This window comes from Sorex fumeus, unplaced genomic scaffold (genome assembly GCF_029834395.1).
Source record: "Sorex fumeus unplaced genomic scaffold, SorFum_2.1 ptg000067l, whole genome shotgun sequence".
Classification (NCBI taxonomy): domain Eukaryota; kingdom Metazoa; phylum Chordata; class Mammalia; order Eulipotyphla; family Soricidae; genus Sorex; species Sorex fumeus.
In genome coordinates, this window is record NW_026606124.1 from 3,892,501 (window position 1) to 3,920,324 (window position 27,824).

Sequence of the window (27,824 nt, forward strand, 5' to 3'; positions counted from 1 at the left end):
CTGTTCCCCCCAAGGTGCGTGAACCCGCTCCCGGGTTCAGTGGGCCCTCTCACCTGAAAGGTGAGCAACTTAAGCGCCCCCCCCCCACCCATCCCGGAGGACCCCAGAGGAGTCTGTGCCTGCGGGGGCAGGTGCTGACCTGCACGGTCATCTGGCCGGCCTTCCACTGCTGACAGGAAGCACTTGTGAGAGAGTGAGCTCCCCAGGAAGAGTCTGGGGGCTAGTGACCCTGCTGCCCCTTTTGGCCAGGGGGGACTCTCCAGGGGTGGTGGTGGAGGGGAACAGGGGCCGCCAGCTGGGTCGGGGGACAGTGCCCGGGAATGCAGCTTCTTCCTCTCTGGGAGACGGGAAAAAGCAGCAGCAGCAACGTGCCGAGGCGGTGACAGGCTGCCTTGGTGCAGAGGGGATGCCAAGGTGAGCGGCCGGGCTGTCTGTGAGCTGGCTCCACGGGCAACGGGTCTGTCCTGTGAACAGGATGCAGCCTGATGGCACAGGTCCTCTAGGAGCTGTGTGGTGGTGACCAGCTGCCCTGCAGGACAGAGGGCAGTGGGGAGCATAAAAACAAGCTGAAGAAGGGGGAGCAGCCCCCCAGCACAGAATCGGTTGTTCCCGATGCAAGGCCGTTGTGGGACCAGAAATGGCTGAGGCTACTGTCTCTCTGGCCGGCCCTGCCCCACTGTGCCCTTAGTAGCTGAGAGCCGTGTGGCTTTGGCGAGGTCACACAGCACTGGCCGGGCTGCCTGTCCATTACCTGGGAGGTTTTAGGGTCCTCTGGGTGTTCAGGGGTGCTTGCTGAGGCCACACTGGCCTCCAGACGTCCTCTCTCCCTCCCTGACCCCTCCTGGTCTTGGGACGCAGCTTGGTGGCTGCAATTAGGCAGTGCCAGCCCCGTCACTGGGATCTTGTGAAAATACAGATGGAAGCCCCTGGGGGCCGGGGTGGGGTGTGAGGCCACCTCTTGGGAGGGGCAGGCACTGTGCTGCCAGGAGTCCTGAGCTTGGGCCACGCTTAGCCCTGAGCCCTCAGCTCCGGAGCCCAGGGACTCCGACTTCTACCCGTGGACTCTCACTTGGAGCCTGGCTAGCAGGGAAAGTTCTGGAAATAAAGCTGAGGTCAGCTCCCAGATTTGGGGATGGGAGTTCCCAGCTATCCCCACTTCCTGCACCACTGCCTGGGCCCTGCGTCCCTGGGTGCTGACCCTTGGGGTGGTGGCAGGAGTGCCCTCCTGGATGCACTGTCCCTCTGAATGGCCCCGCGGCAGGGCGGGAAGAGGACAGAGGGCAGGGAGTGTCAGCGGTGAGTTTCCTGGGGCTCAGAGAGCCCTGGGGAGGCGGGAGCTCGGCTGAGGGAGAGGCCTCCAGTCAGAGCAGCTGTCCGGCCCTTGAGGGAGCGGACGGGGTATGGAGATCTCAGCGCCCTGTCCCGGCCCCAGAACTTCTGCTGGGCAATGCTCTGGGACTGAGCCCATCACTTCCTCTGCCCCTTCCCCAGGCCAGTCTACACACAGCACATGACAAGTGTCATCAAAGTCCGAGAGGCCCTTGTGCCTGCTCGACCCTGGCTACCTCAGGAGAGTTCCCCTGAGCAGGGAGGACAGCCCTTGGCCTGGGCAAGGAGGGCATTTGTCATGTGACTGAGGAGAGAGCCAGTGCCAGCACACCCGTATACACTCACAGACACAGACACACCATATATACCACACACTGACACACACCACACAGACACACACAAATACAACACACACAGGCACATACAGACTCACCACACATGGACACGCACCACATACAGACACACACAGACACTCATACACACCACACACAGACACAAACAGACATATACCACACATACACACTAGACACATATACACAGCCACACACACAGGCTTATACAGACTCACTACATACAGATACACGTATACCATATACAGAGACACACAGACGCGTCATACACTCATACACCAGACAGACACATACAGATACACATATGCACAGTACACACAGACAAACCACATATAGACACATACCACACACAGATGCACACATACACACACAGCATATGTAGACTTACTACACCAGAGATCCAGACACACCACACACACACACAGACACATACCACACATACACCATGTAGAAACACAAGCATCACACCACACACACACCATACACACCACACACAACTACATACACCACATACACATAAACACCACACAGACACTCTCACACACAACATCCTCTCCCACTCAGCTCAAGGCCCCATGCAGAGCTGCTACTGCCAGCTGCTAATTAATGGAAGGGCCACCGGGGGCCCACCTGAGTCCAGGGCATGGTGGAGAATCTACATTTGCCAGCAGAACGGGCCGCCGGTGGCAGGGCTGTGGACTTGCTCATCCATCCAGGCTTCTGCCCTGGGCAAGCACGGCCAGAGCCCTGAGAACCTGGGGCCCCCAGCCAAAGAGCTCTTAGAACAGGGCACGGGAGGTGGCCCAGAGAGGTAGTGAGTTCCCCGTGCAGGCAGGGATTCAAACTGAGACTGAGCAGTGCTGGGACGGAGGTTGCTAGGCAGCGTCCCATGGACCAAATACAGCACCAGATGGGTCCTGTTTGGTCAGCACAGTGCGCCAAGCAACTCGGAGACAGTACTGGGAAGTGGAAAGGGGGAGCGTCCAAATATAGCGTCTGAGCTTCTCTGGAGAAGTCGGAAAGCCTGGCTACCCCTGTGTCCCGTCGCCTCCCTCCCACCTTGGGATGGGCCCTGGGGTTGGTCCAGTTCCGCCAGCTGTGGTCCGGGGGCTTTGGCCTGCACCCAGCCTTGTCCTCTCTCACGCGACTTTAGCTGCCCGGCCCCTGTCACTTCTGCGTGTACAATTTGAGACACAAGCCAGTTGAGTCAAACGCCAGGTGGACTGAGAACAATAACTGCTGTTTATGAGCTGCCCGCCAGGTACCAACGGAGGGGGCACCGTCGCATCTTGTGTTTCATTTACTCCTCATGGCCTCTTGAAAAATTGGTTCCATTATCTCTATTTTACAGATAAGGAAATAGACGCTGACAGGGGGGCGGGGGGGATTTACCCCAAATCATGCAGCTGTGAATTACTAGGACAGGAATTTGAACTTGATCTCTGGGACACTAAACTTAAACCTGTTCCCCCTCTCCCCTCGCTCACTTCCTCACCCCCCCCTTCTCTTTCCCCCTCCCTTTTTCCCTCCCTCTCTCCTCTTTTTCTTCCCTCCTCCTCCCGATTCCCCTTCTCTACCGCCTTTTAAAAATCAAATTACAAAAGCAGTTCAGGAAGACCTTCTGGGGTCAGGGAGTTGGGACAGCCGTCAGGGCGCTTGCGTGCAGGCAGCCGACCTGGGTTGGATCCCCAGCACCACCATGTTTGGTCTCCCTAGAGTGGTCCCTGAGCTTAAGAGTCAGCCCCTAGCACGATTAGTTGTGGCCCAGACAGAAAAAAAAAATAAAAAGAGAAGAAAGAAAAAGAAATTTTTCAGAAAATGAAAATATTACAGACACTATTTCACCACATCATACGAGGGTGAGAGGGTGAGCCTCGGACCCAAGAACTTTGTCGGGACTCAAAAGAGCAGGTGTAGAGAGACCTTAGCGAATCCTCCTGCAAGGTTGATTCAAATTGGGAGCAGAAGAGAGGGAGGGAGAGGGAGAGGGAGAGGGAGAGGGAGAGAGAGAGAGAGAGAGAGAGAGAGAGAGAAAGGGGGGAGTGAGGGAGGGAGAGAGGGAGGGAGGGGGAGAGAAAGAGAGAGAGAGAGAAAGGGGGGAGTGAGGGAGGGAGAGAGAGGGAGGGAGGGGGAGAGAGAGAGAGAGAGAGAGAGAAAGGGGGGAGTGAGGGAGGGAGAGAGAGGGAGGGAGGGGGAGAGAGAGAGAGAGAGAGAGAAAGGGGGGGAGAGAGAGGGAGGGAGGGGGAGAGAGAGAGAGAGAGAGAGAAAGGGGGGAGTGAGGGAGGGAGAGAGAGGGAGGGAGGGGGAGAGCCAGAACCTGGGAGGCTTTCACGAGTCTCGAGTCTGGCTGCAGAGGCGGGAAGCTCCATGCTCACCCCTCCTCCCAGGTGGGCTCCTGGAGGCCTCCTCTCCCTCTCAGGGGCTCACCCCAGAGCCTTTTCACGTCTCCCCAGGGCCATACCTGGGTTTAGAGGTGATCAGTACAGTGGTTCCCCGCTTACCCAAAGGAAAACATTTCAGGATGTTGGTAATTTCAGAGAGCACTGGAGCCCGAGTCTGTGTCTCCATGGTTTCTGCACATACATACTGTGATCAAGTCGAACTTATGAATTAGGTGTAGGGAGAATGAAAAACACTAGCCAGGGCCAGTGAGAGAGCCCAAGGGGTAGAGCGAATGCCGTGCCTGCCAGAACAATGCCCGGGGTTCTGCCTGAGGCCACGGGCTACCCGCCCCTCTAGCACTGTGGCCTCGGACTCCAGGGTCAGAACTACCCAGTATCCCATTTCAATAAAACAAAGTGAAACACCTGAGACATTCCTCCAGAACTAAAATAGCACAGTTAGAGGGGCCGGAGCGATAGTCTAGAAGGTAGGACACCGGCCTTGCACACGACACGGTCAACCCGGATTCAACCCCCAGCACCTCATATGTTCCTCTGAGCCCCCCAAGAGTGATCCCTGAGTGCAGAGCCAAGAGTAAGCCCTGAAACACCGCAGGAGGGGAAACCCAACAATTAGAACAATACACGGGAAAAAGAAAGGTAACACAAATGTGTTCCCTCTCATACCCCTCACAGGAAGGTGAGGAGTACTTTCTGGGGGCACTGAATGGAGCCTGAATGGCGGGTTGGGGCTGGGGGCATGTGTCTGGATTCAAGCTAGACACCCCCAATAAAGGGAGGGTCTCTGGAGGACAACAGACCTGTCCTCTCCACCCTGCCTGGGAGTCACTCCTGGGAGCCTGGCCCGTCGCTTCCCTGACTGGCATGGAGAACCTTAGCCTAGAGCCTCAAAGCTTCGCCACTGAGGCATCTGCTCCTGGAATGGGGTGACTGAAGATCACAAGGGAAGGGACCAGGACCTGGGGTGTCTGGCCACTGACAAACAGGTGCTACACGGTCTCCTCAGGTGACCTTCTGAGAAGTGACAAGCAAGAGAATCAGTGGTTGGGGCTTAAGTGTGAACAGGGTCATAGGCCGTGTGGGATGGATTTGGGGCCCCATGGACAACAGACCTGGGGCTCTGTGTGGGAGATACTCAGACTCTGTGTGAGACAGGATCCAGGTTCCCTGTGGGACAGGTCAGGGCTGTGTGAGTGTGTGTGTGTGTGTGTGTGTGAGAGAGAGAGAGAGAGAGAAAGAGAGAGGGAGAGAGAGGGAGAGAGAGAGAGGCAGAGAGACAGGTCAGGGCTCTGTGTGTGTGGGGGGGGGGGTATGTGAGAGAGACAGAGAGAGACAGGTCAGGGCTGTGTGAGAGTGTGTGTGTGTGTGTGTGTGTGTGTGTGTGTGTGTGTGTGTTGTGTGTGTGAGAGAGAGAGAGAGGCAGAGAGACAGGTCAGGGCTCTGTGTGTATGTGTGTGTGTGTGTGTGTGTGTGCATGCCTGCGTGCCTGCGTGCATGTGCGTATGTGTTTGAGGGGACAGGTCAGGAATCTGTGGGGTGAGTGAGGGCCTGTGTGGACAGGTCAGGGCCTGTGTGGACAGGTCAGGGCTGTGTGGGACCGGTCAGAGCTGTGTGGGGCAGGTCAGGGCCCCATGTGGGACAGGCCAGGGCTGTGTGGGACAGGTCAGGGCTGTGTGGGATAGGTCAGGGCACCGTGTGGGCAGGTCAGGGCTCCGTGTGGGATGTTCTCTGACTGGTTGGTGGCTGCTCACTGCGGGGCGAGGGTGAGTCTGGGGCTCAGCTCTGTTGGGAGCAGGCTTCAGCCGGCCCTTTGGTCTGAGGCGCAGGCTGCCCTCCTCAGTCTGGTCTCAAAGCACCCTCTGTGTGTCACGGGGCAGCCCTGGGCCGGGGGAGCTGCTGCCCGGACCCCGGGCACTGCCCCTTTCGCCCTGGAGCTCCTGGGGCTTGCACCCATCTCGGCATCTGAGCCCAACCGCCTCTGGCCTCTGGGGGCGTAAAGCGGGGTTTATAATATACACAACACCCTGACCCCTCCGCCCCTCTCTGCTGTCTCTGTCCGCCTGGACTGTCGTCCCAGCAGGCCTGGAGCCTGGGGCTGGGCGGGGCAGTAAGTGGGCTTGAGAGAGGACCCCTTCTTAGCCCAGCGCCCCCCTCTCCGGGCTCCCCCGGTTGCAGGGCCCCAGGTCTGCGCAGGGCAGCTGCGGGGGCCTGATAATTGACTGCTGATGATTTTGTGTCTGTCTAAGCATTTATCCACGTGGGTGGACGTGTTATGTCTGTGTGAACGAGGCTTTCAGAAATTAATGCCTCCGTGGGGCTGGCTAATATTAAGTCTTCGGGATTTGGGGAGGGGCTGGCTAAAGGGGTCACACCTCGCGGGAGAACACACTGCCCATTTTAAGGCCGCTTTCTCTCGCTGGGAAAGGAGAGCAGAATTTCAGCTCTGCCGAGGATCCCAGATTGTTGCCCGGGGGGCTTCCTGGAGGAAGGGTAGCTGAGCCGGATCTGAAGGAGAGAGTCAAATGATCTGCCCCCTTTTTGGGGAGTGCCTTTCGGGGGGCTACAGCTGAGGGGCTGCCTGGCCGGCGTGGCTGTGGGTGGACGCGGAGGGCAGTTGACTCCGTTTGCGTTCTGAGCCACCCCTGTCGGTGCTCAGAGCTTCCCTCTTGGCTCTGCGCTCAGGGCTCTCTCCTGGCGGCTGCAGGAGACCCAATACAGTACCAGGAATTGAACCCGGGTCGGCCACGTGCCTGACGAGTGTGCCTTGTCCGCTGCCTTGCCCTCTGGGCCCGATGGCAGCTTACTCGATCTGGCCTCCTCCACTTCTGCCCTTTGTCTTGTGTCTTGTGGACTCAGCCCCTGGGGCTCTCCATGTCCCCCCCCCACACACACATGCTGCCTGGGCGGATGTGGGGGGTGTGGGGAGTTTGCAGTAGTGAGTGTCCCTCCTCGCTCTCCCCTGGGTCTCGCTGCCCAGGGGAGCTCCCCCCAGCCCCGGCCCCAGCTGCACTCTCTCCGGAAGGCAGGTGTGACTGCTGCAATCACAGCCCCGAGCCTGTGGCCTGGTGCCCAGAAGTAATTACCCTGCGGTTCCCCTCGAGGCTGGAGCCGACACTGGCGCTGATGAATGCAAGTCTCCAGCCCCTCAGGTTTGAGCCGCCACTGGGGTCATCCTCCAGTTGGGGTGCTTGTGCCCTTCCACACGGCAGGAAGACCCTCAGCACTGCCCCTCACGCCCCTGGCGCAGTCTCAGGCATTGGGCAGTCAGGGAGACTGTCGTGGGGTCATCCCTGCAGCCCCAGGCTGGCCCCTCTCATTCTTCCTCCCTCCTCGAATCTACCTGTACTCCGCCCCGGGGCTTTGCTTATCCTCCTGGGCCGTACCCTGCTCTGCTTTGTGACCTCAGTAAAGTCCTTTCCTCTCCGTGTCCAGGGATTCGTGGGAGGCTTGGAAGAGAACCGAGCTAATTGGCTCAATAGGTATTGAACCCACAGTCCTGACCCCATTAGTGCAAGCTGAGCCCTTGGGGGGAGAAGCACCGCCCACGGCAGAGCTGTGAGCTGCTCTCCCTCGGCCCGGTCTGTGCTCCCGAGCGGATAGCAGGCTGCGGAGCTCCCTGTCCACAGGCGGGAGCTGGGGACTTCCTGCCTGGGCTCTGGCCGCCCTTAGAGCAGGGAAGCCTGAGGGGGCTCCTGAGCGTGTGGGGTGGTATTGGTGTGGTCTGACGGGCCCCCAGCACTCCCGTTAGCTCGCCCCCCTGCAGACCGGAGCTGACTCTTCCCTCATTCTCCGGGGTCGGACAGATGCTCGGAAACACTCGCACAGAAGCCACTGTGGGAGTTTCCGGCAGTCTCTGGCCTGGCCCTGCAAGCGGTCCTGGGTGGCTCCGTTGGACACCACAGCTAGCCAGTGGTGGCCTGGGCTGTCCCAGGACAGACAGGTACGGCCTGGGCCGGACAGTGTCATGGAGGGAGTGTGAGGACCCTCCTCATCCCACCTTGTCACTGCAGTTTCCAGGTGGGGTCAGGGTGCTGCCGCCGTGTCTACATGCTGGTTTAGGCCTCCACGCCCCCAGTCAGCCCTGGCCTCATCCGAGAGGTTGTCTCGGAAGTCCAGGTCGTGAAGGAATCCTGCAGGCATGGTTCTGGGGAGCTCGGGGTGGTTCTGCTCCTGTTCTGAGCCAGTGAGCAGGTGACCTGAGTCTCCTTCCTTCTAGTGCCCCCCCTCCCCCCCAGCATCTGCACTGCCTTGGCCTGAGGCCATCGCACCTGCCTCTCTCTCCCCACTCAGCCTGAGACCACCCCCCCACAGCCCAGGGGGACCCCCGGGTTGTTGGCGCAGAGTCGTGAGTCCCAGTCCTGGGTGGAAGGTGGCGTAGCCCGTCTGGTTTCGTTCCCCCGTGGCTTTGGCCCCAGCCTGTCACAGCAAACAGGCTGACCCTGTGGCCCGGCCCATGTCCAGCCCGAAAAACCCCTGCGAGCCCTGAGAGAAGGTCCCGGCCGCCCCACCCCCCACCCCAGCCCCCCACTCCTGCCACCTCCCCACTACCGGGTGCCCCGATGGTGCTCACGTGCCCCAGCACACATGCTATTTTTGTTCCATTCTCCTGAGCAAGCAGGGAGAGCCTGGTCTGAGCTCCTTTGTTTCCGGACAACTGGGTGCAGGTCTCTGACTTCTGCCCCCATCTTGTTCCCTGCACAGAGAGGTTAGTCTCCAAGCCTGAGGGAACACAGCAGGAGACTCCTTGGGGAGCAGATGGCGCTGCCACCGCAGACAGTTCTGTGTGTGTGTGTGTGTGTGTGTGTGTGTGTGTTCACACAAATGTCTGCGGGTGTTACACATGTAGGCGTCTGTGGTGTTACACATGTGAGTGTCTACGTGTCCATGTGTCGAGTCTCCAGCCTATGGGGAGTGTGACCACGGCTTGGTATCTCCGTGTCCCTCGTGGCCAAGCTGGCCCCCACTGTGTCGTGGGGGGAGCATTTGCCTTCCTCGAGGCCCCTGCCCCCACTTCCTCTGCACCTGTGAGTCTCTTCCGCCCTCTGGCCTCCAGGAGGAGCCCCGTGCAGTGTCTTGGTCAGGGCGGGGTGGGGGAGGGGGGTGTGCAGTATCCTGATCAGGCGGGGTGGGGGAGGCCCCGTGCGGTGTCCTGGTCACAGCGGGGTGGGAGGCCCCATGCGGTGTCCTAGTAAGGGCGGGGTAGGGGGCCCTGCGGTATCCTGGTCAGGGTGGGTGGGGGAGGCCCCGCGCTGTGTCCTGATCGGGGCGGGGTGGGGGCGCAGCACCTCTCCCGGGAGACGCACCCTGCTGTTGGCAAGCGCCCAGCTGGCCGCAGCCCCTGGCCGGCCTCTTTTGCCTCTGCACTGCAGAGATTCGTGGGCTTGGTGTGTCTCGGACATGCTCTGGCTTCACCCTTTCCTCCTCCCAATGGGGAAACTGAGGACGGATTGGGAGAGGCAGGCTGTGGCTCCAGGGAGCCCGGGGAGTCAGGAAGCCCCGTGGTGTCACTGTCTGGCCTGGGCCTCCTCTCGGTGCTCACAGCCCCATCCCCCCTCCACCCTGCCACCCCATGGTCATCACCGGCCCTCTGCCCTTGGGGTGGTTCCGGCCCAGCAGCCACTGCCCCTGCCCCTCCCTCCTGCGTGCTTAAGCCCTGTCCATGGCCCCCTTTAGCCACCAGGCCATGGACCACACTGCCACCCCTGGCCCTGCTCCTGCCCAGCCCTCGGATCTGCCCTGGAGCTGGCCTGGGGTCATGCTCCTCCCTGTCGGTCCCTCCAGACTGGACCAGTGCACGACCTCCTGGGATGTCTCAGTGGACACAAAAATAGTACAGACGCGGATGCTGAAGCGTATGCTCTGAGCTTCCACCTTGGGCCTGCGTGCTGTGCCCATGACCTCATTCAGCTCCAGCCAGAATCCTGCGAGCGGCCATTCATGCTCTCAGTTTGCTCAGGGGAAAACCCATTCAGAGAGGTGCAGTGATTTGTCTGAGGCCACACAGCCAGGGCGCCAAACACCTGCTTTCTCCTCATCGTACCTGTTGCTGGAGCCTGGCGTGCAGGCTGTGGGTGCTGGACCCGCAGCCTCTGCACCCACCACCTGGGTGTCTGGGAACCACACTGTGGGTGGGGACAGCCCACACCCGGGGTCTAGATACAGGGTTGGGCAAGGTGTACCCCCCCTCTGAGGGGCGGGTGGGTGGGTTGTGGGTTAGGGTTTGAGAAACCCTTTGAGAGACGGGTACCTGGGAGAGTGGTCCGAGCTGGCTTCCCCTCCCCCGAGACTGGTCCTGTTTGTGGTACGAGGGCCTTGGACTTCGGCTCTGGGCCTGCAGTCACTCAGAAGAGGAGGAGCGAAGGGTCCTGCCCTGGGGCTCCGGAAACCAAACCACGTTTTGCTCTTGAAGTCTCGGGAGCGCCATGGCAGCAGAGCAGGGCGAGATGCCTCGTGCCAGCAGCCAGCAGCCAGCAGGGGGCCGGGTGCTGGCCGGCAGTGCCCGCCTCAGGCGGCCCGGGTGCAGCTACCTGGCAGCCCTGTGATTCTGAGTCAGAGGCTCCAGGTGGGTTAAAAATAGCGCCCTGCGGCCAGGCCAGGCTGGCGGGAGGATGGAGCAAGCTGTCTGGGGGGGGTGGGGGTGGGGACCCCAGGGTCAGCAGGAACTGGGAGCGGGGAAGAGGGCGTGGGGGGGCGGGCGCCTGAACCCCCGTTGGGTCGCCCCGCCCCCACAGCCAGCCTCTGCTTCTGGTGGATAGATGGAGAATGCAGAATGCGTAGCAGGGGCTGGTAGGGGTAGGGGCGGGGGTGGGGGCACCTTGGCATTCTGCAGTCACCTAGCTTTTGTTGCGGGGAGGGAGGGAGGAAGGCCAGGAAGGGTCCACGCGCCTTCATGAGTGCCCAGTATCCTCACTCAGCCTCCCCTGCCTCCTGCCTCCTGCCTCCTGACTCGACCTCCCCATCCTGACTCTGGCCAGCAGAAGTTGAGGACTCGATCCCCAGGGCCCGGGCGTGTCACTCCCGGACAGGTGCCCAGGGCCTCTGCCCTGTGGAAGAGAGATTTATTTTTCTGTCCCTAATAACACTCTATGCCTGGAGGGAGACTTAGAAAATGGAGAAAGGGATCTTGGAGGAAACAGAACCCAGCCCGCCAGGGTGGTCTCTACTCGCCCACCCATAGAGCCGTTGGGCTGCTTACTGGGTCTCTCCCTCCACTGCCCCCTGGCCTCAACCCTGTTCCCTCCCAGAAGAGGAAAGAAGAGTGTTTCTGCTCCTGGGGAGCCCCCAGCAGGGTTAGAAAGTTCTGGAAAGTTTGGACCCTCACCTCATGGGGTGGGGGGGGTGTCCCAGGTCAGGGTGGATCTGCCGCCTTCATTGCTTCATCACTCCCCAGCCCTGCTCCCCTCACGCCACCCCTGGCAGGAAACAGACCGGGTTGCATTCCTCTTTCTTCTCTGTCCGTTTTCAGTTACACCCATCACTCCCCCTCACCCCTTGGCTCCTGCTGTCGCTGCCGTTTCTGAGGTGACATAGGGACAGGCACTCTGGGCTGTGCTGCTTGAGCATGTTTGTGGTCGTGTTCATGGGGTTGCTCCGTGGCAATGCACACACTCACACGCATACATACACGTGTGCATAAGCACACACACACTCATACACACTCATACACATATACTCACACACTCATACACATGCACTCTCACACATATGCTCACACACACTCCTACAATACACACGCACTCACACATACCTATGTACACGTGCAAGAACTCAGTTATACACACATATGCGCACACACATATACACACACTGACACACACTCTTACACTGACACTGGGCTCACACTTGCAAGGCTGAGTGAAGTGTCCAGCAGCCTTCCATCCCCCACTGTCCAGGAGCCCCCCAGTCTTCCCCTGGCCCATCTCTTGCTCATCTGCCTCCTCCTGACCTGCAGACCCTCCTCCCCTCTCCTCCATCCACAGTGCCCTGGAGGGCAGAAGAGGGGCGTTTGCTCAGAGCATGGCTGGGAGCTTGGGAATCATGGGGGCTTGGAGAGAACTTTCTCCCAAAAGGTTTGGGGGAAGGAGAAATTCTCTCTGGGCCCTTTATCACCTGCTCAGGGCTGCCCCCCAGGCACACACGCACTCGCTCCCTCCCTCCCTCACCCAATCACTCTCTCATTCACTTACTCCCTCATTCACTCGTTTACTCTTACCCATTCAGACTCTCTCTCTCCCTCTCTCTCTGTCTCTCCCTCTCTCTGTCTCTCTGTCTTTCTCCCTCTCACCCTCTCTCTCTCTCCCCTTCTCTCCCTCTCTCCATCTCTCTCCCTCTCTCTGTCTCTCTCTCCTTCTTTCTCTGTCTCTCTGTCTCCCTCTCTCTGCTCTCCCTCTCTCACTCTGTCAGTCAGTGTGTCTCTCTCTTTCTCTCTCTCTTCCCCCCATCTGTCCATTGACATAGTTTTAGTTCCCGATGTCAGGTTCAGAGAGCAGAGAGACCCACCAGCATAGGGACGCACGCGTCATGACACGGCTACCGTGGCCCCAGGGCAGCACAGTGAGGAGTGGGTGTCCACCCCATGTTCCTGAGACCAGTGTGCTGGCTGGTGAGCGGACACTGATGGGCCTGTGAGGATGTGGAGGGAGTGCTGAGGGGGGCAGGGTGGGAGGGGGCAGCTGTCAGGTCGGGGAGCCCCAAGGGCAGTAGGAAGAAACTTGGACTGGGGGGGGGGGGGGGTTGGGGGCACAGCCTGTGCTGCTCAGGGGACACTCCTGGATCCGTGCTCAGGAGTGACCCTTAGCAGTGCTCTGAGGGTCTTCTATGGTGCTGGGAATCAAACTGCGTGCAAGGCAATTGCAGGAAGTTGGGTTTTATGTAGAAGAACCTTGGGCTTGCAAATGTGCAGAGAAGACAGACCCACACCAAAGCCCTCGAGGAAGAGGGGAGGGAAGGCGGGAGAGAGAAGAGTGGGGAGAGGGGAGAGGGAGAGGAGGGGAGGAGAGGAGTTGATGCGGAGCGGAGGGGATTGTGAAGTCAGAGGGAAGGGAGTGGGGATGCCAGAGCAAATCTGGAACTTTCTGAAGTCACCCGGCAAGGGAGGCCGGGCAGGGCCTGAGGGAACGAACGAAGCATGTGAAGGTCCTGTCGGGTCGCATCTTCACGTGACCCGAAGAAGTCAGGGAGGGAGGAAGCAAGGTGGGCGGGGGGGAGGGTGGGCGAAGGGCGGATAGGCTGAGGGCTGCCTGTGGGGCGTGTGGGAGAGTGAGAGTCAGGAAGCTGCTTCTGAGGGGGAGGAGAGGACTGAGATGGAAGGGTGTGACAGAGGGTCCTGGCAGGGGGGCTGTAGGAGCGTTGGGGGCACTCCTTCTCCAGGCAGGCCCCCACTCCTTACCCTGAGGTCTTGGACTTGGGGAGACTGATGTCTTTAGGGAACAGCAAAGACTCAACTAAGAAAGAGGAGGGGAGTCATGCAGAGGGGAGCAGGCGAGTGTGGGGTGGGGGGGAGGCACAGGGCTTGGGAGGAAAAATGCGCCTCACTTAATTTTTGCTTCTGTAAAGTGATTCTAACTGGGACTCTGGAGTGAGGCTGTTCTGGTTGGAACCACTTTAGGGGGGACTCCCGGTGCTTATGGGCCCAGGGGCCACTCGACAGGCCTGACCGCTCGGTGATGGTGCAGGGAGGGGCCGCTGCTCAGCCCAGCACGCCAAGGATCCAGCTAGGGCCTGGGGTTCCGGAGCTCTCCCCTGGGCTCCACACAGCAAGTCTCACTGAACACTCCTGAGCTCTCAGAAACTGCTGCTTGACTGGTTGGCTCTGTAACTCACTTCTAGAGGGGAGATGTCCCCACAGAAGCATTGCTAGCATCTGGGGCCTCCCAGGCATTCCCAATACTAAGTGTTTTTTTGTATTCATTCATTCGTTCATTCATTCATTCATTCATTCATTCCACTCTTCAGTTGAGTTCAGGGTCTGGGGTGGCAGGAGTCTGTCGGGGCAGCTCAGGGCACAAGGCAGGATCCAGCTTCCGGACAGGATGTGTCATCTCCATCTGATGCCCCCAAACCAGGACTCTTCTTTTCATGCACTCAGGAACTATTCCTGGTGGTGCTCAGGGGACCATATGGGATGTCGGGAATTGAACCCGGGTCGGCTGCGTACAAGGCAGATGCCCTACCCATTGTGCTATCGCTCCAGTCCCTCTCTCTTTCTTTTGTTTTGGGGCCACCCTCGGCAGTGCTCAGGGCTCATTTCTGGCTCTGTGCTCCTGGGTCACACCTGGTGCTGCTCAGGGACCGACCTTGTGAGGTGCTGGAGGGTGAGCCCAGGTTGGCTTAGTGCCAGGCAAGTGCCCTGCCTGCTGTCCGGTCTCTGCGGCTCCCGGGCTGGCTTGATGGGCTTGTGGACCTAGTGAGCTCATCGTGGGTCTGCGAGAAGAAGCAGGGGACCTAGAGAAAACCAAGGCAGATGTGTATTGGCCCTGGCCAGAGTGTTTTTTTTTTTCTCTTCCACATTGTAACAAAACAGTACTGTGTTGTGTGGTTGGAGGATCTGCTCTCTAGCACATTCCTCAACTTCGGTGCCTCAGTCTTCTCTGTAAAATGGGCGTAATCAAGGAGCGGCCTCATCAGGTTGCTCTGAGGATGGAACGAGGTCTGCAGAGGAAGCGCTCACACCAGTGCCTGGTGGAGAGCAAGTGGCCCACAGATGTGGAAGCTACCCCCCCCCCACTTTTATTGGTGTCAGTATCACCTCAGAGAGCCACCAGTGCTGGCCTGAGGGACCCGTGGAGGATGGCGCCTGTCCTTTTCTCAGCCAGGAGCGCTCCTGAGTTTTTAGAGTCTCTGACTTGGTGGGGCATGGACAGTGGAGTCAGCCTTGGCCGGCCCAGCTATAGTGTGGTCACGCCCTCAGTGTGGTCTGGCAAAGTTGCTGAACCAGGGAGCTGTGACACTGAGCCTTGGGATTTAAAAAAAGACAAACAAAAAGAGAAACCAGTATAGGAGGCTTGTGGTGTGCAGGTGTGGGCGGGGGCCAGGCCTGCAGTCTTTCTCCCATGGTCGGTGGCGCTCTGCTGACAGGCTCCAGGCCTCTGGGAGGGACTGTGGGCGTGCAGGAGTCGTGAGAAGCTGCTTGAGGCGCGTGGTCAGGGGCTGGCCGACGCTGGAGCTTCCACAAGCGATGCCAGACGGGACTCTGGCGCTGCGCAGGAGGCCCAGGGGTGGCGGGAGGAGAGAGCAGATCACGGTGGCTGGAGCCTGGGAGGCTGGCGTGCAGATGTCTGTGAGTCCAGCTTTGCGGGGAAAGACGCTGAGTTCTGCTTGGTTTGTTGGCTGTGGCAGGCCCTCAGGTGGCTGGTGGGGACGCAGTACTGTGCCAGGGGAGTGGCTGAGCGGGCGCTGTCTGCACAGGGTGGGGGAGGCGGGGCCCGGGTCTACAGCTCACGTTGGGGGGACCTGACCATCTGCCAGCACTGGGGAGACATTGTGTCGGGTGGGCCCACCCTGCTCTGGGAGTTCCTGTCCTCGGCCTGGCTGAGACGAGTGGGTGTGGGCTGGGAGAGCCAAGAAAACACGACTCTTGGGGGACAAGAAATATTGGGGGTCAGAGTGATAATCCAGTAGTTAGGGCACTTGCCTTACATGCGGTCTACCTGGCTTCAACCCTGGCATCCCATATGGTCCTCCATTCACTGCTTGGAGTGATTCCTGAATCTGGAGCCAGGAGTAACCCCTGAACATCGCCAGGTATGCCCTCACTCTAAAAGAGAGAGGGGAGAGAGAGAGAGAGAGAGAGAGAGAGAGAGAGAGAGAAAGAGAGAGAGAGAGAGAGAATGAAAGAAATTTGAGTGGCATGAAAGGACACGTCCTTCCTGCCTGCTTGGCAGAGCTCATTTGAGTCAAACTGGTGTGCAAGTGGGTGTGCAAGAGAATGCATGTGTGAATGTGGGTGTGTGCATCATGGCAAAATGAGCAGTGTGCAGGTGGGAGCGTGTGTGCAAGAACAGGTTCCAGTGTGTGCGTGTGTGCGCGTGCGTGCATGCGTACGTGCGTGTGTGTGTGTGTTAATGCATGTAGGCATATGGGTGAGGAGCGGAGAACTCAGAGCTCAGCAGAGTGAGTGTGGACAAAAAAGGCAGCCAAAGGAGCCCCCCCCCCCGTTTGGAACCTGCTTCCCCTGCCCCTCCGCTCCCATCACGTCATTTTCCCCCCACGCCCCCCTTGAGACTCTGGGTCATCTCTGCCCTCAGCTCCCTCAGGCCGCGATCTTCTGCTCACACAGAAGCACAGCCGGGTCCAGGCCTTGGTAGAAAGGGCTCTCTGACTTTCTTTCTGTTCTGTCTTTTGGGGGCAACAGCTAGCCGTGTTCAGGGATCGCCATGTGGAGCCAGGGCTGGAATTGAGGGCCTTGTGTGCTAAGCACGTGCTTTGTTTGCCATTTGAGCCCTACTCTTGGTCTCCACACAAGTGTCTTTATTATTTAGTTTTGAGGAGCTTGTCCCCGGAAGTGCTGCAGGGTGTGGCGATGAGACCCCACAGGCCCACTCCCGCAAAGCACTTCCTCCCGCCCTCCAAGCCAGCGCTTGTCCACCCCTTTGGCCTTTCTCCCCGCGCTGTCCTTTTCCTCTGCTCAGGGAATCTGCTGCTCCAGGTCGGCTCTTAAGCTGTTCCTCCTGTAGGACTCCATCTGGCTGCCTGGACGGGGCAGCTGGACCAGCAAGGGAGGCAGGTGTAGGTGTGACAGGACAGGCTGGGCCTGGCTCGGCTCTTGCTGGCTTCCTCTTAGCTTGTGAGACCCAGGGGCGGGAGGGTCTCCTGGCTTTGGAGAGACGGAGCCTCTGATGTGGGCACGTGCCCGCTCTGGCTGTGCACATCTGACTTGCCTGCCAGGGCCCGTTTCTCGCTCCTGAAGATGAAGACCTGGACTGGAGGATTTTGTCAGACATGAGGCTAGGGCTAAGGGAGATTGGGTGGGTAGCTTGAGGCTTTGGAAGTGATATTGTCCCCTACCTGTTGTGGACCGCAGTTTTCCCTACTATAGGATGGCTGCCGCCATGCCCAACTGTCAATAACCAGTGTATTCTTCGAAATAAAACTGAATTTAGTACGCGAAAGGTATGTGATTTCCCCCACTCAAGAAGTGCCTTTGATAGCCTGGCATCAGGACCATAGGTCTCCTCAAGGCCTGTTTGCAGGCCGGAGAGATAATACAACAGGTAAGGAACGCCTCAGGCTTCATCCCTGGCGCCACATACAGTTCCCAACCACCACCAGGACTGCTTCTGAGCACAGAGCCAGGAGTCAGCCCTGAGTGCTGCAGGATGTGGCCCAAAGTCACTCTTAAGACAGACTTTGCAACTTTCTCTCCTCTCCTCCCTGGGTCAAGGTCCACCCCAGATGTGACAGGGGACCTTCCAAGAGCAATGTGGAGGTGCCTGTCCCTTTGGCTCTCCCTCTGGGCCCTAACATCCCAAGAGGCCGCTGCTGGGGTTCCACAGACCTCTCTGGATGTCGGGTCCTCTCTCTGCGATCCGGAGCAGATGCTTCTCTCCGCCTCAGAGTCGTCACCTGGACAAACACAAAGGGTAGCTGCCGCCTGAGAGCTGTGTCCGGGTCAGATGCAAGACCGCGTGAAATCAGTGTGTGGAGGCGCAGGGGCTTAATGCAGCAAGGCTTTCCCGGCGCTCAGGAGATGCCCATGAAAATTAAGGAATCGCTCGAGATACTTCTGATTGCTGGAACTGGGAGGCGGGGAGGAGTGGGGAGCTCAGGATGCCCAAGGTGGTTGCCAGTCCCCCTGCTGGACCAGGACGGACTGGCAGGCGCCGGGAGCTGTTCGTGGTGCTGAACAGCATCTTCGTCGTCCGTGGTGCTTGATCTGTGCAACCATCTGGAGAAGAGTAAGGCGTGGGAGGGGGGAGGCCAGGAGCGGGGGAGCCCCACTCCTTTCGCCAGGAGAACCTTCTGTCTCCTTCCCCGCGACCATCAGGAGCCCACGTTCAGTGGGCCTCAGCTGTTGCGTGGGCTGGTGTCTTACCTTGGAAGCCCGTTTGTTTGGTGGTGATGGGTGTGTGTGGTGAGGGCTTCCCAGAAAGTCCTCACAAAACCTTGGAGCCATTCCTGGTGCTCATCAGACAAAGTAGTTAAGTGCTAGGGTCTGGCTCTGTGGCTGAGGGCCACCAGGATCACACCCTGTGATGCCAGGGGCCTTGAGAGGTACCTCTGGCAGTGCTAGGATCGAACTCAGGTCCTTAAACATGCAGAGCGTTACCTTTGACCCCTGGGCTGTCTCCTGGTCCTGCGCAGTCACCTGTCTTTTATCTCACCTGTCCTCACACTTGACCAGGAGCATCCTGAGGTGAATGGATTGACATCCCCCCGAGATCCCACAACTGGCTCTTGTGAGACCGTTATAGCTCTCCTCACCCCCACCCCTGCCTCTGCTTTCCCATGGAGATTTTATCTTCCTTCATGGCTTCCTTCCTATGAATCTGTTTACTTGAATTACTCATTAATTAATTTAATATTAGGGCTAGGCACAAGTCAGAGCATCTTAGACATAATTCTTCAGCATGGTTCTACTCATTAGATCCCGTTATCCTCTCTTTGGGGATGGAAGGTTAGGCCACACCCAGTGGTGCTCAGGGATTACTCCTGACTCTGTGCTTAGGGCTTACTCCTGGTGGGCTCAGGGGGTTACATGGAGTGCCAGGGATCAAACTCGGATCTGTCACATGCTCAGCAAGTGCCCTACCCACTGTACTGCTTGTCCAGTGCCACCATCATTCTCCTTGAGCAGATGAGGGAACTGAGGCATGAAAGGATGAATCTACTGGATGATGTAAGCAGAATGTAGGCGTGGGTTGATGGGCTCCATTCGCTGCTTCATCCCGCTCTGCCCCATGTTGCACTGTTAGGTCTGAGCTACTCCCTGGAGATCATGATGAGGGTTTGTAGGACACGTGCTCTGGTCCCCGACCAAAGCCCATGTCCGTCAAGCCCCAGAAGGATCTCAGCATCTGGAGGCTCGCGATGGGAACAACTAGTCAAAATGCAAAGAAATGGGTGTTTTTGCTTCATGCAATTTGGCTTTATGAAGACCGCTAAATGCACACATTCTCCTGTTAATTACCATCTCAGACGTGGTCTGTAATTGAGGGAAGTAGAGGGAGAGTGTAGAGCCCGCCGGGTGGCAGGCCTGCCCGGTCAGCATTCCCCGCGGCCTCGCTCCCGCACTGTTAATTTTAGAAACTCCTGCAGCCCGGGTATTATTAGCTTTATGTACAGAGGGCCCCAGGGCCCGCCGTGACCTCTGTAGGCCACGATTCTTTTTGCGTTTATTGAGTTTCCCCCCAGAGGTCAGGTGGGAGGGATGCTGGCAGCGAGTGCACACAGTGTTTGCACGCTGTGTGTGTAGGGAGATGGGAGTGTGGAGTCTGAGTGCCCACAACTGTCTCTGAGCTACATGCGAAGGATGGGGTGGGCCATGGATGCCGCCGTGCCTGAGAGTCACCGTAGAATGGGTTCTGCTCCATGCAGTGGGACACAGGCCTTACGTTGGGCTTTTCAGGGCAAACAGGGGGCTGGGGCTGGGGAAGGGTGGGGGGTTGTGGGTCAGAGAAGTAGCTGCCCTTGGCACCTGCCCTAGGAAGGCTCCTAGGAGGGCTGGAGCCATAGTACAGAAGGCAGCGTGCGTGCCTTGCAGGCGGCCCACCCAGGATCAGTCCCCAGCATCCCAGAGGGTCCTCTGAGCACTGCCAGAGTGCTCCTCTGGAGCAAGCACAGAGCCAGGAGCAAACCCTGAGAATCACCAGGTGTGGCCCCAAAACCAAAACAAAAACTTGAGGGCCCTGGCTCCCCGCAGCCCTGTCAGGGCCATGCCGTGTGACACGGGTGACACCTGGGCGGCCCTGAGGGCTTGGCTTTCAGAACCACCGGCCAGCTCTTCCTGTCCAGATCCTTCTCAGACCTCATGGCAGTGAGTGGACACAGGCTCGTGCCCTTCCGTGGGGTGAGCCTCGCTTCTCCATACCACGAGGAGTCGCAGGGAGAAAATACTTTGCTCTGACTTAATTGTCCTCAAGCCCAGGGCTCTCGGGAACAGGATAAAGATCAGACACGAGGACCCAGCTATGGCTCAAACCACAGGGCCCCCTGAGCATCACCAGGTGTGGCCTTGAGGCCCCAAGCATGTCTGAGGGGTCCCAGTGGCCCTTGGCACTGAGAATAGCACCCCCTGCTCTAGCTCTGAACTCACAGCATCCCCAATGACTGGCAGAAGTGCCCCCAGGTCCCTGAGCACCTCTCGGGAGGCTTTGCCCCTCCCCAAGAGAACAGACAAACAAAAAACTGAAATTCTGGGGCTGGTGAAAGTGCAATCAGGGAGGGCATTCGCCTTGCATGCAGCTGCGCTGGTTTCTATACCCAGACCCCATCTGGCCCCCCAAGCTCCACCAGGGGTGATTCCTACGCACAGAGCCAGGAGTGAGCTCCAAGCACACAAAAACCGAAACACAAACCAACCAAGCCTGGGGTTCCCACACGGAGCAGGGACGCTAACTCTTGGAGCAGCCTCCTGGCCCCAAACGCGAAGTTGCCCAGACAGGTGAGATCCCGCTGGTAGGACCCTCGCAGGCTCAGGTCCTCCGTGTCCCGCGCCCGCGCCTTTGCACTCACCTCCCCGCAGCAGGGCATGAGAGCCGGGAGGTGTTTCTCCAGGGAGATGTGGGTCTCTGTCATCTGAACCCCAGCCCCGGCTCCACAGATGCGACTGCCTGGGGTATGGAGAGCAGTCGCACGAAGGGCCCCTGGGAGTGAGTCGTCCCCGGGGCCTGTGCTTACTGTGTCTCACTGTGCTGGTGTTGAAGCCCCCAGAACCCATTTTCCTGTCTTTCCCAGCCCTGCGTGTGGAGGCAAACTTTGGGGGGACAAATTAGCCAGGTGCTTTTGGAGCAGGGTGGGGTAACAGGCGCAGAGCTGGGGTGTCACCTGTGTCCCCAGCGTGGCCCGGACAGGCAGCGTCTGGGGAGCCAGGGCCCTCTGTCTGCCATGTGTGGTCTGCTTCCTGCTCTCTGGGGCCACAGGCTGGCCTAGCTCAGCCTCTGCTGGAGCAGGGCAGAGGCAGGCCACAAGTCGAGCTGGGGTGCTGCCACTAGCAGCTCTTTTCTGGTGGTCACCACCAGTGGCTTTGCTGCTGGCCTCTCTGAAGACTTGGGGAGGGACCGGGTGGGGGTGGAGGGAGACTTGTGGCAGCTCAGGCAGGTGAGTGGGCAGGACAAGCTTCCTTCTCTGTGCTTGCCTGCCCCGCCAGTCTGCCCTTCTGCCCTCCAGGGCACCAGACCTGCCTCCAGCAGCATCCAGAAGCCTCTCCGGCTTCTCCCTGTGTACTTGGCTTTGGGGTCTCACCCAGCAGTGCTCAGGGGCGACTCTTGGATCAGTGCTCAGGAGGCACATGGGGGACAAGGTAGTGCCAGGGATCGAACCCAGGGCTCCTGAAGGCCAGGCTTGCATTCAGGGCCTTGAGAACCTTTCCCAGAACCTCCTCGTGACGTCCACCCTCCCTCCCAGCTGGACTCGTTTGCTGTGTCCTCTGGCCACTGACCCCTGTGTCTCTGGGCAGGTTTTACTGGGACCTGACGATGCTGCTGCTGATGGTGGGAAACCTGATCATCATCCCTGTGGGCATCACCTTCTTCAAGGATGAGAACACCACGCCCTGGATCGTCTTCAACGTGGTGTCCGACACCTTCTTCCTCATCGACCTGGTCCTCAACTTCCGCACAGGGATCGTGGTGGAGGACAACACCGAGATCATCCTGGACCCGCAGCGGATCAAGATGAAGTACCTCAAGAGCTGGTTCGTGGTGGATTTCATCTCCTCCATCCCCGTGGACTACATCTTCCTCATCGTGGAGACGCGCATCGACTCCGAGGTCTACAAGACGGCCCGGGCCCTGCGCATCGTGCGCTTCACCAAGATCCTCAGTCTCCTGCGTCTCCTGCGCCTCTCCCGCCTCATCCGCTACATTCACCAGTGGGAGGAGGTGAGTGGCCGCCCCTGGCCCAGGGGGACACGGGTCTCTCCCGACCGGCAGTGCAGATGCTGAGCTGGGAGAGTACCCCTGCTCCAGGGGACAGTTTTGTATTTTTTTTAAATCATCATTTTTTTCCAAAAGAGTGTTTTAAGTTGGGTTTGTGGGCCACCACCAGCAGTGCTCAGGGCAGACTCCTGGATCTGTGCTCAGAGATCATGCCTGGTAGTGCTTCGGGGGCCGTATGCAGTGCCGGAGATGGAACCGGGGTAGGCTATGGGCACGGCGAGTGCCTTCCTTCCCCTTGTGCTATTTCTCCAGCCCCCCATGAGCCTGGGTTGGAAAGTCAAGTCGAGGCACCCACATTGGAGAGGCTGCAAACGCGTAAGCCCGTCTTCCCAGATGGGGAACGTGGCGGGCAGGAGGGAGGGTGGCGGGCCAGAGCTCAGCCCTGGCTGCTCAATGTCGGGTCGAAATGGGCTCAGAGCAAAACCTCCAGGCGTCATAAATGACGACAGCCTGGATTCCTGTGCAGATCCACCTTCGGTTGTCTTCTTGGGGAGTGGATCTTGAGGCTCGGTTTGTGTGAAAGTGACTTTATTTTCTTGCATTCATGAGATGTCTTTTGCCTCTGAGCCACATCCCTGGACCAGAAGAGACTCGAGGGTACGGGGGTGGGTCTATTTTCAGGAAAATCAGGTGAGAGATTGTGGGAGGACAGAGAAAAGCAGGGAGCTGAGCATGAGTGGGACAGTCCCCCAGGCCTAGAGGGTGGCTCAGGGGATGGTGTATCCTGCAGTTGGATTTGACTTAGCCAGCCCCTCCTTACCTGACGGCCCTGGGTTCTTCACCCCAGCCGTGGGATTGGCAGACACCTGAGTGCCCAGTGCAGGCCCCTGGGTCAGAGCTGAGTGGCCGAGCCCTCTCGGGGTGTGTTCTGGGATGCAGGACACCTGTGCAGATGCTACCAGGCTCACTGGGTGCTCTCTGGGCAGAGCAGTGGCTCCAGGATGGACAGGGACAGCTGGAGTGGAGGGCTGGGGAGGGCCAGAGAGGGGTGGGGAGGGGGAGCACTGGGGAATGTCTCAGGGCAGGGGGCAGGGGAAGGCCGGAGAATACCTCACCAGCTTGCTGTCAGGTGGAAGTTTCCTCCCGGTGCCCCAAGCATCCCTCAAGCAAGGACACAGGACTGGCCCTTGAGGACCCCTGGATGCCGCCCTTAACACAGTCAGCCCTAAGGGATCTGCCGGGGCCAGCACTCTGAGTACACACAGCTCCTCCTGGGCGAGTCTCGGGGAGGAAGGGCAAGCCTGGCTGGGGTTGGGATTGGGGGGTGGGGGTGGGGCAGCGGGAGATGTGGTCTGTGAGGGCTCCCTGAGGTGTCCAGAGTGGGCTGCTGGCTGTCGCGGGGATCACTGAGCACAGAGCCAGGAGCAAGCCCTGAGCAGCGCCAGGTGTGGCCCAAAGCTAATCTAAAAACAAAATCCCACTGCCTGGCCCTGTGACCTTGGTGCCACCTGGCCTGCCTGATCCTCGGTCTTTTCATCTGCAAAATGGGGGGACGTGGTGCCTCCTTCCGTGGGTCACTGGGAGAGTGACATGAGAGGCACTGGTGACCCCCGTAGTGTGGAGCCTGGCATAAAGGCTAGACTGAGAAGTCCCCTGCTCCCTGATTGTCTCGGTGACCCCCACACTCCTGCAATGTGGTTACTCCTGTGTCCAGATGCCTTTCTCCCACATGTAGAGACTTTCTCATCCCTGTTCTCAGGGGAGGAAACTGAGGCTTGGAAGCCTTAGCTCTGTCCCCCACCTGCGGTGGCAGGGTGCCCTTTGACCCCTGTTTCCTGGCTCCTGCCCTTCTCACACAGCTCAAGGACAGCTCCAAGGACAACAGTGCGTGCTGTTGTATTCCTGGGCTGGAGGTGACCCCTCCTCCACCACTACCAGGGAGTCCAGGCTGGCCGAGGGAGTGACTGTCGATGTGATAGGTGGCCTTGAGGCCCTGTTGTCACGAGGAAGAGAGATGTTGGCTGAGTGGGCCAGTGTGGTGGACGCGGGGCCACTCTGGAGGACCTGTTTGGGTGGTGCTGGCAGACTCCTGGCGTGGTGTTTGGTCCTCAGGGACATGCAGGACCGGGTTGGCGCCCATTGTCCCCTTGCAGCTGGTCTGTCATTGGTCAGCGCGTCTGGCTGCCCGGCCTCTGCTCCGGGGCCCGGGGCTGGCCGAGGGTAGCTGGGGCTTGGATCCCCACTGCCCCTCTGGCTGGCTGCACTCTGGTCGGGTAGAGCCCCCCGAGTGGTCTTCCCCCATCCAGGGTGGGAACAGCTGCTGCTGTGGGCCGGGAGGGAGATCCCGAGGGCCCCCCTTCATCTGGCAGAGCAGCCGGGGAGGAAATTGCCTCGAGCTGGTGTCTGCCCAGCAGCTCCCAGCCAGGCGTTTCACGGGGCCCCTGGGATTGGATGGAGGGTTCCCAGCTGGTCCTAGGAACCTCCTCTCCAGATCGTAAAAGCCCGCCCCAGCCCCAGGCTTCTCCTAGCTGCATCTTTGCTGCCCCCATGAGACCCCAGCCTGGCGGTATTGCTGGAGGGGGAGCATTTAGCCCAGAAAACCCGCTGCAGGCTCCCCCGCCCTCTCTCCATGCGCAACAAGACTCTTCTTCTGCCAGCCTCAGTTTCCCCGACTCTTGAGCTTGCTGCGTGCACCCCATCTGAGAGCCCCGTCCCCAGCCTGCCTGGGTGGAAGGTGGGGAGGACATCGCCTGGTGCTGGCTGTCCACCTTCAAGGAGCAGGAACGCCGGCCCAAGGATCCTGGACCACTGAGCCCCCAGGTGTCAGCCACAGCTCTGCAGGTGGGGTCTTGGGGGTCCCAGCAGTGAGGGTGAAGGAGCCCCCTGCCCCCCACCTCGCATCCCTGGGGATCTAGGTCAGCTTGCTCCCAGCCCAGCCTCTCCCTCCCTTGGAGGTGCGAGCTTGTTAGAGGCATGGAGGCTATTGTTAGAAACCATGGTTCCCTCTTCCGACGTTCCCGGCCGCACCCCAGCCACCCATCCCAGGGGCAGGAAGGCTGGAGGGGGAGGCCGGGACCTGGGCCTGGCTCTGCCGTTCTCTCAGAACTGGCCTCCACAAAGGGGGAAGGCGCTTGCCTGGCGTGAGGCAGGTCTCTCTTCCTTTCTGGCACCACACAGCGTCCCCCAGCACTGCTGGGAGTGATCACCAAAGCAGAGAGCCTGGAACTGCCCCTGAGCTAAGGGTTTGACCCAACCCCTCCCTGCCTCCCCAGTCACAAAACCCAGATCAGAGTTTGTCATCTCCAGGGACTCGGACAACATGGGAGTGGTCTCATGGACACAGCCTGGCGCTCTGGATGGTGCCCAGGAGGGACCCTGGCTTGCCCCTCTGTCCCCGGTGCCCCTTGTTCCTGCTGCTCACTCGGCCTCTGCTGCCTGAGTTGACTGCACGTGTCTGAGTGATGGGGAAGGAAGTACCCGCCGGCCTTCGGAGATGGCCTGGGCAGAAGCCTCCGTGACTGGTCTTTCCCCAGGACTGGGCCGTCGGTTCTTTCTTCTGGCAACTGAGAGAGGGCGGCAGGGCAGGGCAGGTGAGGGCTGCAGCACCTGGGGCCAGCAGGCAGGTGGACTGAGCCACGCAGGGAGCCGCTCCTGGAGCCCAGAGGCCAGGGTGCCCCAGGGCCAGGCCCACAGCACCCCCCGTCCCCCCCACACAAGCCAGAACTGACTTCCTCCAAGGGGCTTTTAATGAGGTATTGAGGGCCAGGCAAATATTTGCACAGTGCAGCTGACTTGCCAAGTGGCCTGGCCCAGCCCACACTGGGGATGCACCGTGTTTGGTAACTTCTCCCAGCAACGTCCAGCCTCCTCTCGGTAACCATGGCCCCCGGCCAGGCTGTGGGGAGCAGGGAGTGTCCTCACCATCTGGGGTGCCAAGATGGACTGGGGGTGCGCCCTCCCCCGCCGGCTCTCCCTGCGGGTGCCTATGCACAGTGCGCACCCCCTACTCCGCACCCCCTCCTCACCGGGGCTCCTGCCACTGCTCTTCCCTAGCTGAGAGTGTCCTGCAGGTTCGGGCTCAGGGCACAGGCTTTTTTCCGAATGCACCAGCCCCCCCCACACACACACACAGCAGACACATACACACAAGCTGCCTTCCTGGCCTTGACCCTTCTCCAAACTGCACCGTGTGCTCTGGGGGAGTCGAGGCTGAGATGGCGGCAAAGACAAAATTAGAGGGCGGCCTGCTTTGGGAAGCAAATGAGTTACAGCCGAAGGGAGACTGAGGGGCCAGGAGAGAAGACTCCGCAGAGCCATCTGTGAGTGAGCCTGCCGTGCTCGACAGCATTCGGTCCCCGAAGGCAGGAGCCTCGAGCCTTTCCAGGCAAATGGGGCGGAGGGGGCACCGAGAAACTGCAAAGCTGGGGGAGCTCAGGGGTTGGGATGTCCAAGGCCAGACTCCCAGGACAGAAGGAAGGTCAGTAGGGTGTGAGAGGGCAGGACGGAGACCATGCACCTCCCTGGCATGTGCCTGAGGCCACCCCCAAGGAACCAAAAGGCAGCCCCCGCTCCAGTACTGGAGGGTTTTATAAAAATACAGCAAGCCCATTCGGGTGAGGACGCGGGGCTGTGACGGTGGGAATTTTCACAGGAGGGGTGATATGGGCTTAAGAGATGTAGATATTTTCAGTGTTTGTTTTTATTTTTCATGTTTTCATAGTCACTTTGCTATACAGTTTCACAGCACTGTCAACCGTAGGGTTTCATGCATACAACATTCCAACACCCCCCCCTCCGCCACACACACCCCACCAGTGTCACTTCCCTGCAGCATTGTCCCCGGATCCCCCCTCCACCCCCACTCACACCCCCACCCCCGCAAGTCTCACACTTTTGCTGAGTTCCGCTCTGCGGAGCCGTTCTTACATTCTGTCGCTTTGGGTCACTTGGGACTCTCGTGCTACGTTTCTTTATATCCCTCAGATGAGAGAGACCGTTCCGAGTCGTCTTTCTGGTCGACTTCTCTCCGCATAGTATTGGGTTTGTGGGGGGGCCACGTGCACCTGTGCTCGGGACCTGCTCCCGGCCTGAGGAACTCGGGGTGGTGCTGGGGGGCCCAGGCAGTGCTGGGGCTCAGCCTTTGGGACCGTTCTTTGGGCCCCGTGTGACTTATATGTTTATCTGTCGAAGATCTCTGTGCACTCTGCCGGTTGGGAATGGGTGGGGGTGGGGAGCCCCCTGAGGAGGCTAGACTGTCTGCAGGCGTGTCCGGCCAGGGGAGTGCTGGGCTTGTTACCGTGCGTGGGTCAGCGGTTGACTCACAATTCTAAGTGTCCGGGCCTGGACCGTGAAGCTGCATCTGTTAGTCCTTCTCCAGGCCTGGCCTCCACGGTGGCCTTTTCCCCAGCAGAGTGCTCGGCTGATGCCTTGGAGGAGGGTGTGCCCCTGCACCCAGTGCTCTCTGCATCCGCACCCTGGTGGTCTATCTGTGTGTTTGCTTCAGGAGCTGCAGAAATGACCCAGCGCACGTCCTCAGCCCTCAGCCAGCTGCCCACGTGTTCTCGAGTTGGCAGTCAGGCAGCCGCACCATGTATCCATGTGCTGCGTACCAAGGCCCCTTGTGCTTGTGAATCGCCACCTTTCAGAGTCGCCCCTCACCCCCGTAGCTGGCCTTCTCCTGGCTTTGTGCTCCCAAAGATGGAAAAACC

At 59.4% G+C, this 27,824-nt stretch overlaps 1 protein-coding gene across 1 annotated transcript in view; it reads left to right on the forward strand.

Moving 5' to 3' along the window:
* HCN4 (hyperpolarization activated cyclic nucleotide gated potassium channel 4) overlaps positions 1-27,824 on the forward strand; it is a 42,539-nt gene that overhangs the window by 4,190 nt on the left and 10,525 nt on the right. The window contains exon 2 of the mRNA XM_056128704.1: positions 21,696-22,119. Within this exon, the coding sequence (XP_055984679.1) occupies positions 21,696-22,119 (424 nt within the window). The remainder of the gene's footprint in view (positions 1-21,695; positions 22,120-27,824) is intronic.